The 12,558-nt window shown below is 35.4% G+C and overlaps 1 protein-coding gene across 1 annotated transcript; it reads right to left on the reverse strand.

Annotated features, from left to right (window-relative positions):
- Window positions 1–1,120: 1,120 nt before the first annotated feature.
- Window positions 1,121–2,314, reverse strand: LOC124633829. The gene is made up of 2 exons (XM_047169189.1): window positions 2,103–2,314; window positions 1,121–1,991 (listed from the first exon to the last, which is right to left on the reverse strand). Exons 1-2 carry the CDS (start codon window positions 2,280–2,282, stop codon window positions 1,215–1,217), a joined length of 957 nt encoding a protein of 318 aa, XP_047025145.1. The 5' UTR covers window positions 2,283–2,314; the 3' UTR covers window positions 1,121–1,214.
- Between the last annotated feature and the right edge of the window lie 10,244 nt (window positions 2,315–12,558).

Here is a 12,558-nt window from a genome sequence, read left to right on the forward strand (position 1 = left end):
ATTTCTCCGCTATTTCTTCAAAACTATGTTTTTAAAATCGAGAAAAGTGCTCTCGCCTTACGATACAGCTATAAAAAGTTTTACAAAATATATTCTTCGTTTTATCAAGATAGGCATACATTTTCGGGTAACAACATTTTTTTTCTCTGTTTTTGCCCATTTATTTCATAGTACTTTTTTCGTAGGCGTAAGAAAAAAAATTAAGACAACGGGAAAACTGAAACGGGCTTTGAAACAAATTAGGATTTGCTCAAACGTTTCATTAGCGAAGCCTGTAAAGATGTAGCGTGGCGGGGTTATTTATTCTGTGTGAAATGTCGGTCGGTCGGTTGGTCGGCTAATTTCTATGCAAATGTCTCGGACGGGAGGTCTGTTACTGGGACGGGCCGGCGCGCCCCGGTGTCCACTGCCCTCTATACGGATTTGGATTCAGATTATGCACCATCTGTGCCAATGGCCCGTGTCGATACATGCTCCATACAATATAGCCGCTCTTGTAAGAGGTTAATTAATGTCTGGTATAGAATAATGCGTGCGTGTTAGTTAATGTTTAATAATGATTTATAATTAGGGCGGCCATCAGTCACGTGTTATCTTGCTTAACGCTTGTTCGTTCGCTGTGTGTAATTACATTTTCCGAAATTAATGTCCGGTAAAATGACGGGTATTGAATGTGGATACTGAAGTTTTATGTTGGAAAATGCTTAAGTTAAAATTTATTATATTAGGTTAAATTCCATGGTTGTGAGTACACTTAACTTAACTAGGTATACTTATTCGTCGGTAGGTAATCTGCAGTCCATCCAACTTTGAGAAATAGTTATTTGTTATACAAGAGTGCAAAGTTGCTTTTTAACCGCGGGCTCAATTTTGATGACCGAGCAAGCGAAGGATTCTAAATTTGAAACACGAGCGTAGCGAGTGTTTCAAAAATTAGAATCCTGAGCGATAGCGAGGGAATCAAATGAGCACAAGGTGAAAAATCTTTGCACTCGAGTGCAACACGTAACTTTTCATCCCACCTCATCGAGGAAATGACTAAATGCAAAAAAATATATAATGAGTAGACGGCTCACCTCCAGCAGTGAAAACTACGAGAAGAAGAAGGAATAAAAATACGTTTGCAATCAATATAATTTAATTTTAGTTTGGGTATTAACTACTACATTATACTACAGGCTAATTTATTAATCTTAACAAATGATGATTAGAAATTAAGAAAAATTGAATGTAACGTTGTTACAGTTAGTTATGTGGAGTGTAATATTTTTGTTTTTGTTCGGTACTGTAATGTTGGTGGTAGAGACTTGTGTATTATTATTATTGTTTTTTGGTAAGTTATCTGTATCACTTAATATTTCTACAGATTCATTAGATTCCTTTGGCGTAAATGTTGGCGAGAGAGGGCGAAGGCTAGATGTTTCGTACCGGCTCATTGTTGATGTGGAAGGGCCAGTCCAAGGATCTGACAAAGGCTTGTTCAGTGTAATGGCTCCCACGATGCCTTTACATATTTTAGACTTATTTTCGATAGAATCCTCTATATATCCTTCTACTACCGCATTAGACTTCCAGCCTCCATGACGCTTAAGAGACAGAAGATCAGCTCCTGAATCGGCCAAAAGTGTGGCTGAAGTTCGTCGGAAACAATGACCCGTGTACAGTTGAGGTTCTGGGAGTTCGAGAAATGTCGCTATTTCTCGTGGGATACTGCCAATTTTATTAGAACCCATAGGCTGTCGAACACACTTTCCGTTGCGATATTGTAGAAAAAATCGATTGGTTGGAGTGTTAAGAGGGCGTAAAGCTTTGTATTTCTCTACAATCGCTGCGCACTCCTTGCGAATGACGAAGTTGCGGTCTCTTTTGGTCTTTGTATTCGTTAAGTGTATCAATAACAATTCATCCGAATGTTTCTCAATATTTGTGACATTAAGCAGTGTTAGTTCATTTGTTCTACATGCTCCGTTTATGCCAATAATAAGAACAACCTGTAAAGAATAGAGTATTTAAGTAGTAGATAATGAAAATTAATTACATTAATATGCATGCATGCTTATGCCAACTACATTAATAATAATACCTACTGAATGTACACTTACTTTTGCCGCCAAATACATGGAATCTGGTGCATTGTTAACAAACTTTTCTATTTCGGATGCTGTGAAAACTTTCGATTTTTTTGGTTGATGACCAGATGAGGCTCTTTTTAAAAATGCCAGTAACTTAGTATATGTTTCGATATTAATATCTTTTTTCATCTTAATCGTTGCTTTTAGCATTGAGTAAGTACTCCATAGTGTGCTAGATTTCCTCATCTTATATAATTCAACAAAATATGCAAGCAAAACGTTTTCTGAAAATGTTTTGGCACCTTTAGCTATTCGCCATGTATTGAACATTTCATATTGTTTCAAATACTTCTCGCGTGATTGTTGAGGGAGAAAGGTCATCTGTACATTATTTACAGTTTCGATCAATTCTGTCGGCGTCAAATATATGTCGTCGTCGTCACTAAAATCACTCATTTTAATATTTGAATATGTTTTCACTTTTAAACAATATGACGTAAAAAGAAATTTGCGCGCGCAACGCAAATTAAGAAAAAAAGTACCAAGGTTTTCTGAATTCAAAAATGTTGATGACGGGCTGTGTTCCGAAGCTAGTGCTCAGGACATTACGTCAACTTGTATCACCGTAGCACTCCGTACAATAAGGCATTGATTCGTGAGGTCATTAACACTAGGCAGTATACTGAGTTTAATTTCGGAACACAGCCGAATTCACAAACTCAGTCCACATGACGTTCTAAATTCAAATCACTTTGCCGCTCTAGAGGATAAAATGGGCTTTTTTTACTCTTTGATATCTGAGCGCAAAAGCCCGGCTTTTGCGCTCAGATATCAAAGAGTAAAAATACCCTTTCCGAGATGGTGGGATGAAAATATCTTTTGGGCATTTCCGGGACCAAGGAGGTTCATTTAAAATTAAATTCGTATTAGTGGACGCCTTCAGTAACGAGTGCAAATGCCCAGAGACCGGTAAAGTTCGATACAAGCCTTGAACTGATCACTGGGCCCCGATGGACTACTTATCTACCAATCTGTAGGTTTTAAAAAGTGATTAGGAGTTATTTATCTTCAATTAATACTAGACACAAAATAATTGTGCAAAATGCGAATGTATTACATGATCTGATCGATGCATCTGATATCCATAATGAGCTGGTTCGACTGTACACACCGAATAATTACCTCCGCTGCAGAAAGCATCATCTGCTGGACGTGCCTTCATGTCGGACCGCAGCCCGTGTTGCGTCTCCCGTACCGCGTGTGTTGAACACAATAAATAAGCTTGTGGAAGCCAAGCCGGACTGCGATCTTTTTGAGGACAAATTTACCCACATAATGTCTTTGTGTCTAAAATTTTGCGAAAGTTATACCATTTAATCGTTACTTGGTTATTCTAAAGTTTTATTTCATGTTTATTATATTTCTAATTTTAAGTTTTCTTTGCAAGGAATGTTAATGTCTAAATTAAATAGTATTTACCTAATTGTTACTTAGTTATTGTAGAGTTTTATGTTGTTTCTATTTTTTTTTGTGTTATCTTTTTTTTGTTTCTCGATTTTCTTTATTTTTAAGTTTCCTTTGTAAGAAATTTACTTCTCTGATTTATGTAACTGACTTTTGAAGTCGTGTAAATCAAACAAATAAATTAATGATTTTCATGGAGCATTCTGTAAACTAAACTAAAGAACTGGCTGAAAAACGCTGAACAGCTTAGAATAATAAACCTATTAAATTAAAATATCTCGTCATTGCACCGCTGTCTTCAAAGTAACAGTTTTGTTGTGGTTGGCGCTCATAATAATGTTCTTGAACTCAACACTGTACAAACTTGCTTTAAGCTAACGTTCCTACGTACGTACTTATGAATAAATTATGTTCTCCACAGTATATTCTCTTCTCCATTGTAACGTACAGCTTAACACTAAAAACACGTAGGTACGGAACTTACTCTGCATCCAGTTCACTATGACCTGCAGTTAGCTTAGTCAGTGGTAACAAGTTTGAATTTTCAGACCATATTATGCTGATTATCCGTTGAATTTGCGTTGATGGAATATAACCTAGTTTTAGTTCTGTAACTGAAACCTACTGAACTAGTGTTTGACTTCTGTAACAAAAAATCCTGATTGTGAGCATTTTCGCCTTTTTTCGTCTATGTCAATTGACTATCGCATAAATACGACGTCTCATTACGAGTCTCATCAACAATCGTATCTTCATTACTTACGACTCAGACAGGCTATCTAATAGTCGATTCTGAATCAATATAAGGCTCGCTACACACCGACCGACATCAGCGCAACATTACGCCGAGGGGGGCGTTCATCAATTCTCTTTATAGGCACTTTCTTTTGCCATTGTCACTATCAGCCGGTGTCGGGTGTCACGTTAAATTTTACGACACAGGCTCATTTGTGCCGCGTTGTCAGTCATTTTCGGGAGTTCAATAATCGTGCCCGTTTCGTCCTTAGCTCATTTTCTCGAAAACATTGAACGCCGCAACGCATTTATTTAAGATATTAGGTACCATGTTTTACTTGGGAATGAATAATCGAGTTCAGAGTCGAGTAAGACAGGCCTTTTGGTTGAACGTGAATTTATATCACGTTTTATAATAAAGATCTATCCGAAACTTATGAATGTATTTGAATTGCATCTTATAAAAAATGCTAGTAGATATAATTTACTTTTTAGATATTAATATTTTTTTAATTTAATAAATTAGGTAACTTTAACTACTTAAGTTACAAAATACGATACAAAAAAGTTCAAACGCCACAAACTTTCGAATTTCAACAACGTCTATTTCGCAAATCATTAGACGAAAATATCTCATTAAAATAATATCATCAGGAACGTACCTACGTTTCCTACGTTTTATGTATTTACCTGCGTTATTAAAAGTGATATTCTCGAAGCATTTTATCTGTAATCTCGAACACAACCGCAATCAGACAAAAGTAGGTCGAGCTGCGGGAAGGATTAGGTAAAATTTAAGTACCGGAATGATTTAAGAGATGAGGCGCCACACGGCTGACTTAGGGCTGGCCAGTAATCCTTAGAGGATGAAAACTATAAAAATAATTTATTTGGTTGACTAATGATTAATACAGACGTGTATAGATTTAGCCCTAGATATGAATTCGGTAAAAGGCAAATTAAAAATACCCACAAACTTTCCCATACAGATTTTAAAAAAGATTAAAGTCGAGTCCCATTTGGGCACCAAATTTTGACACCAAGATACCATTCTATGCCGTAGAACTTATTTCACAAAAATAATAAAACCGTGTGGGAATACTCCGGTTATTTTGTGACACACCTAAAACAAACCCTTATGGTTTAATTATGCTAATGACATTTTATTGCTCAGAGATAGTTTCGGATTTCTACGAAACAGGGGAAATATGATTCACCTTTTTATAGAGTTGCGGAATATGTTATTGAGTACTAGAGTGGATACGAAATTGAATTGAACGAGTTGATCAAAAGCTTGAGTCATATGAAAAGTGGCTCTATTTATTAATCTTTATTAGGTTATTTTTATTATGATTCCAGGTATGTGCCATGCTTACGGTGGTTAACGAATTTGGGTTTAAAAAACTCTTTAAAACATGATACACGTTAGTTAAAATATCGAGATTGAAAATACAGATAACTTTGAGTAAACATTTTGTAAATCGTTCCCAGAAAATTTAATATTTGAGTTCGGATTATGTATTTACGAAATCTGCTCTAATACTATAAAGAAACAAAGTATGCAATGCGAATTCTCTGGAATTTTGCACCAAATAAATTTCGCTGATAAAAGCTTCATTTTTCATAAAAGGTTTTCATATTCACATCTACATACCTATTTACTGTAATTTCAAAGAATCTTCTGCTTACTTAGCACGTAATAACATAAGCGTGTAAATTTGGATGTACACTCATTTGCAAATAAAAACTACTGAATGTATTTTGAAAAATATAGCTTAGGTATACATCTGAATAGGGCAGTAGTATAGGCTACTTTTTCTAGGGGAGCATAAAACAGTTATCACAATATGATGACAAAACAGTGGCGAACAGCTATTAATAAATTTATGTATTTATTTATTTATTTATTTATTTATTTATTTACAAATTTTTGTACACACACATAATAGAGAAAGATGACAGGAAAGAAAGAATTTACAAAGGTAATGCTTATTTCTTAAGAAATCTCTTCCAGCATACCTGCGAAAGGAAAAAGATAATAAAAGAGATGTAGACAGTGTGTATAAAAAGCAAAGGAAACAGAAATTAAAATGGAAGAAAACAGCTGTATATTGTATAATACCTACATAAACAATACGTAAATAATGAATATATACCTACTAAATAATATATACCCAAAAATAAAATAATATATACCTAGATATATATATAAATAAATAAAATAACTATGATGCAATGGACAGGTAATGTTCTTCTTTGTATTTATATATTTCCCTCCAGTTCCTTCAAATTCTAAACCACAGCAGCCTAAAACTAGTGCTCAACAAAATACTTAACCTTAATTCAGTAATCTTTCAACAGGCAACCCTACGCTACAAAGTTTTATCTGACCCGCAACGACGCTAAGTATAATCCTAATTAATTAGCAGACAGAATGTGGCCCAGATATTACACGACCATACAGTGGGACATCCCTACAATAAACATACGACATAACACCCACTGTTTGTATGGTATTTTTTATTTTTTTCTTCATTTTTTGGCAATTTTTTTGCATATTTTTTTTGTAAAGTAAAGAGGTTTTATTTACACGTATTGTTGTGATTTATGAATGTAAAGAAATGATTTATTTCATTTTTGTTTGTATGAGGAATAATCTAAAGGTTAAGTCCGAACTGAAATCACGTAAAGTTTTTTCAATTCATGTATGGCTTCTGCAATTGAAATAAAAATGTAATAGTTTCTATTAAATTAATACAATTTTAAACAGTACAGTAAATATGTAAATGTAAATTACTAGTTTGAAAATTTGAAAAAATTGAATTGTGAAATACTAGTTTGAAAAAGTGTCATAAGGTAACATATGGTACATGCAGAACATTCAGTAACATATTTGTATCCACCATGTTGAATGCTACAGTAAGTCGTGGTGGCCTAGTGGGCAAAGAACCAACCTCTCGAGTATGAGGGCGCAGGTTCGATTCCAGGTCAGGCAAGTACCAATGCAACTTTTCTAAGTTTGTATGTACTTTCTAAGTATATCTTAGACACCAATGACTGTGTTTCGGATGGCACGTTAAACTGTAGGTCCCGGCTGTCATTGAACATCCTTGGCAGTCATTACGGGTAGTCAGAAGCCAGTAAGTCTGATACCAGTCTAACCTAGGGGTATTGGGTTGCCCGGGTAACTGGGTTGAGGAGGTCAGATAGGCAGTCGCTTCTTGTAAAGCACTGGTACTCAGCTGAATCCGGTTAGACTGGAAGCCGACCCCAACATAGTTTGGGAAAAAGGCTCGGAGGATGACATGTTGAATGCTACACACATAGTTTAAGAACGTTCACTCCAAAAGGCAAACAATAGTCTAGTACCTAACTCAGTTGTTCTCAAAAGCACGTGCTCATATATTTCATTACATTTCTATACTTGAAGCTGAGATTTCACATCAGAGGGAACACGTATTGTTGCAAAACTTCCTATTAGTCATTTCATTACGTTCTCTCTCGGATAATCCGAGCTAGGGATAGGTAAATAGGACTTTAATTCGTCTCATTAAAATCTAAATTTATATGGCTATGCAACATCTGGATTCGAAGTAGATAAATGCTGAGATAAAATACTCGTAGCAAGCAGGGATGGATAAAACGTCAAACTGATGGTCCAGCTAAACCATTCAATTATTTTATTTCTTAGTCTCATACACAATTATTTAACTTATAGTTTTCAAGAACTTTCAAGTCTTCATGCATGAAGGATATTATCACACTATTACAACGAAAATAGTATAATAACTTTGAATGGAATAGTCTGAAAACTGTGCAATAACACGTGTTCAAAACTTCCACAGTTACATGATAAAACTGTTATCGAATGTTCTTCACAAAACTCACCTGTGAACCAACATTAGTATTCTCAATGTTGCCATATGAACTTGGTTTAACTTCACCATTTTACTCTTAGTACAGACTGCCAGTTACAATTTTAATGGCAATTTTTGAAAACAGAACCAATGCCTTCATGTCATAAATTCCTATAATGACCTCCTTTTGAGTTCGATTTGAATTTCGAATAACATTTCTGCATTCTGCCTTGAGGTTTTAGTTTCTTGCTAACTGTACTCGGCGGAATATCATTTGCCTCAGTCCGCTTCTATTCTAGCTAACTCTGTACTAGCAAAGTTGGAATATAACTAGGAAATTCTCAGTATCTCTTTAACGTCAGATCTTTCTCACTAAGGCCTTATTTGTAAAGTTGCACAATACCTATGTAACATGATTGCTATACAATATTAACCTTCATTTGACAATACATTTGTGTTAAATCTAAATTACAATCTTGAATCTATAGTGTATTGTTGTATCAAGGTTTATTTGAATGCGGTTTAAATTGAAATATGGTATCACTGGTTAGGGACAACTATTGTCCATCGCCTACACGTAAACTTTATTGTTGAGCAAATAGAGTTCATTTTCCTGTAACACTGTTCTTGTCACCGTTACAAAAGAGGTTTATACTAATTTATTTTTGAACGGCTTTTGTTTCCATAATGTTAAATGCCATATCGTTTTTTCCAATCAAGGTTAGCAATAATTAGAAGTTTTTTTGGGTAGCTTACTCGTATTTACATTTGTTCAATGAAGTGTAACCACGAAAAAAAATATTTATACTTGATGGGGAAGTAATGGGAAAGAAAATGTTACATAAGTTCTAAAGCTCTCTTTAATAATGCTGTAGGGAAGACGTTAAAAGTATTCGAATATTATGCTTCAATAAAAAACATGAACTTGATTTTGAAAAAGCATTTTCTGCCGGAAAATTAAAAACCAGGGTAACATATCTGAGAGTCTGCAAAGGGAATATCTTTGAGCTTTGTAATGATCGTTCCTACGATCGTTCGATACGGAAATTCTTTGACTAAAGAGATCAATAAAAATCCGTTTTACCTTTAAATATGCGAAAGCAAAACCACAGTACCGTTACCTATCTTCTTTATAAAGCCATCACATTTGCATTCATGCATCAACACACAGCATAGATTAAAGAAATGTGTGACTCGTGGGCGTCTAAACCAATACCGTACGTCTTAACAACTCACATAATTAAGCCATTTCGAAAAAATAGAGAAACATTTTAGAAAATTTCTTTGATTTTTATACTACTTTAAATAATTATTCGAGATCCCGCTGTAATGGTCGCGTCTGTTTTAATATATTCTTGGGTTAATAATAACAGTTCTTTGAGTCAATTGACCGTGAAAGTCTCGCTTACTCAATAGTGTGCAATAGTGGTGCCCTATTAGTGTACCTACGAGATATTATTGGAACAATGTTGCCAGTGTTGCAATTTTCCTTTTATATAGAGAACATAAATAATATTTACGAAAAGGATAAGTTTTTCCATTTTTTCACTACACGTTCAAGTTTCAACTGTTCAGATTTTTCCGCACGTGTTTTGTTTTTCATTCGAGGAAATAACCCATTTTCAAATAAAGTAACATAAACGACTATTTGAATGTGTTCATATAAAATGTTCCGTAGTGACAACGTAACAGAAAAAAGGACGAGCATGTATTCTTTTAGAACGTGCACCATGGGATACATTCCCGTAAAACGGTTCTCTTTAGAGTTTCCCAAGACTATTTTCCAAATACGACTTTCGCCCGATACTGGCAACACCATATCAAAGATACCTTTCCGGGGTCGTTGCACTTTGTTTCACCCACGCACATTAAGCCGTGCTGTGTCAACATGTCGTTCTCCGTTCAAAAATACTAACCTAGTACCATGAGTCATTTTATAGATCCACTTAACGCAATGACTCATTACCTTAATAATGATAGCGATACAACCCTAGAGACCAGATTATAGTACAACGTATTTTGAACTTTATAGCTATAGTAATAAAGGCTATGTTAACGGCATAGATTAACGGGAAACAATCCTCTGGGGATGCATGTTCTTTAGTGGGACGTCACGCGATCAACGGCGCCAGTCCCTGTTTTAACCTAATGATAATCAAATGAATTTCGCCGCTACATTTCGTTTGTTGTCCTCGTCTTTTATAGTTGTGTAGACAGAGAGGGGCGTAGTGTTCGTGTTTACATTTTGGCGAGTCCCTTGTTTTATTGATTCCCATGTAAACAGCGGGCGAGAAACATTGGTTTCGTGATATAAAGACTGTCAGACGTAAAAGGTGAACTACTGATATGTACAAATGTACAGATATACTGTAGGTTGTTTCTAAAAGCGTAACTTTGTTGCGGTAGATTGTACCCGAATACAGTGTAACTTTACATCAGCTACATTTACTTTAATTAAAAACTCAGGTGCGGGTTCGTACGAATATTAGACATGCCGTCTAGAAAAACTTAGGTACACGAAATACATTGTGAAGTTTATTAAAGTTGAACATGGAATGGTAAGAAATGCAATTTGTTGCACAATAACTACGGAAAATGCTGGTTGTTTGTGTACTGAAAAGTACAATGGGTCCTTCACAGAAGCTGTTTGCTTGGGAACAAAGTTTTCGCGAAAAAATGGAACATAAAAATAATTGAATCACTTCTATAGAAATCTTAATTCTGTGAACTTCTTGGTACCTACTTACTGTATTCAGTGCAAGTGCCTTCTTGAGAAAACCATGCAAGGAGAAGGATGAATTATAAAAGTTATGTCATTCTTTACTTTGCCAATAATGTTATTTCATACCTATACAGTGTCATCTTCTAATTTATCTGCTTATTTAGCAGTGGCTACTCAGGAAAAGGCTCGGAGGATGATGACTCAGGCATTCCAAAACAGGTTTTACTTACCTAAAGTCAATTTCAGTACTAAATATACATAGAGAATTCCCCATAGTGTATAGAAGTTCTGCTAACAACGACAGCGCTCGGCGGCGATTCCGACTCTTTCGACACCGATGTCGAGTCGAGCCACTCCAATCCACTCAAGTATTCTTGGTAACAGAATGGGATCTTTTTTATTCGAATATCCCCTGATTGTGATTCAACATTTTTATTTTCGGATTCCACGTAATGAGTATGGTAAATCGAGATTTGAAGTATAAAGTGAAATATTTTGTAGCTTTTTTATTCGGGTGCGCGGAGTGATTTCCACGGAAAGCGGATGAAACCGGTGGTGCGAGATAGTTGGAGGTATATCTCGGAAAAGATCGTTAGCAAAATGTGTTTTTATACAAACAATTATTTAATCTTCATTTTAAAATATGTAAAGCTCGCTACACTGTATTGATCAAAATATCTACTTAAAAAAACAAGGCAAAGAGTACAACTTACGTTGCGCAGACTTTAAGTAACAGTGAGTTACATAAATATGAATGAGGATATAAAAGCTAAATCAATTCATTCATAAAACTCGTCTATGCAGACGCAACTGAATGGAACATATGGCGAAGCTGTAAGCCGTTTCAGCCGGCAGCTGCAACTTTATTTATGCACTTAGCTTCTGCGATTTAACGATCGATGTTTGATATAAGTCAGGCATTGCATATGTGTAGTTTATGCAAAACTGCTTGCAGAAAGAGAAGTCTTGAATTTGAATTTCTGTCTAACTTCTCTAAGGTGCGGCAAAATAATAATGAATTAATCAATTCAAAGTTCAAACGCCCGCAATCGTGGACAGAAGCCAGTACACGCACACTATGCCAACAAAAAATAAAGAGCTAATAAGCTAGCCCCTCCCAACCTGTCATCACCACGCCAGCAAAACCTCTCATATCTTTCATCAAAACTTTTAACGACAAAATTCATAACCACCAATTTACATTTTTTATCGTCGTTGTCATCAAGTTAACGTTATCGTAACAAACGAACTATCATAATTTAATAATGTCCGCGCCATTAGCACAGATAATAAATAACATTTCGTGACCGACCGTCTGGCTGAAAGCCAAAACGCTGTCGCCTAAACATGGGTAAAAGAAAAAAAAATGCATTTATTTACGAACCTATTTGGTTATTGCAGTTGGCTAAAAGAACGTTTCTTCCGTGCCAATCGACCGTTGAAACCAAAATGCGCTGCAAATCGAGACATAAACTGTAGCAATCTGCCAGAGCTGAATACAGGGAGCATTTGAAACTAAGCTAGAACAAAGGTTCGTTCATCTGATTCCAATTCTAAAACAATAAACGGAATGGTTCAATCGAGCTCCTTGTTTTACCAAGTATTAGCCATTGTTTGGTTATGATCCGTGTAACGTTAGCATGAGAGATGACGAAATAATGATAGTGAGAGTTTTATGATGACTTTTAAGTCTGTAGATCCTTGCCAT

The sequence above is a fragment of the Helicoverpa zea genome, chromosome 10, assembly GCF_022581195.2.
Source record: "Helicoverpa zea isolate HzStark_Cry1AcR chromosome 10, ilHelZeax1.1, whole genome shotgun sequence".
NCBI lineage: Eukaryota > Metazoa > Arthropoda > Insecta > Lepidoptera > Noctuidae > Helicoverpa > Helicoverpa zea.

Coding starts and splice junctions, on each gene's coding strand:
- LOC124633829 (XM_047169189.1), bottom strand. CDS start 2,282: ATGCTAAAAGCAACGATTAAGATGAAAAAAGATATTAATATCGAAACA. Junction 1,992..2,102: donor CCATGTATTTGGCGGCAAAA/GTAAGTGTACAT, acceptor TATTCTTTACAG/GTTGTTCTTATTATTGGCAT.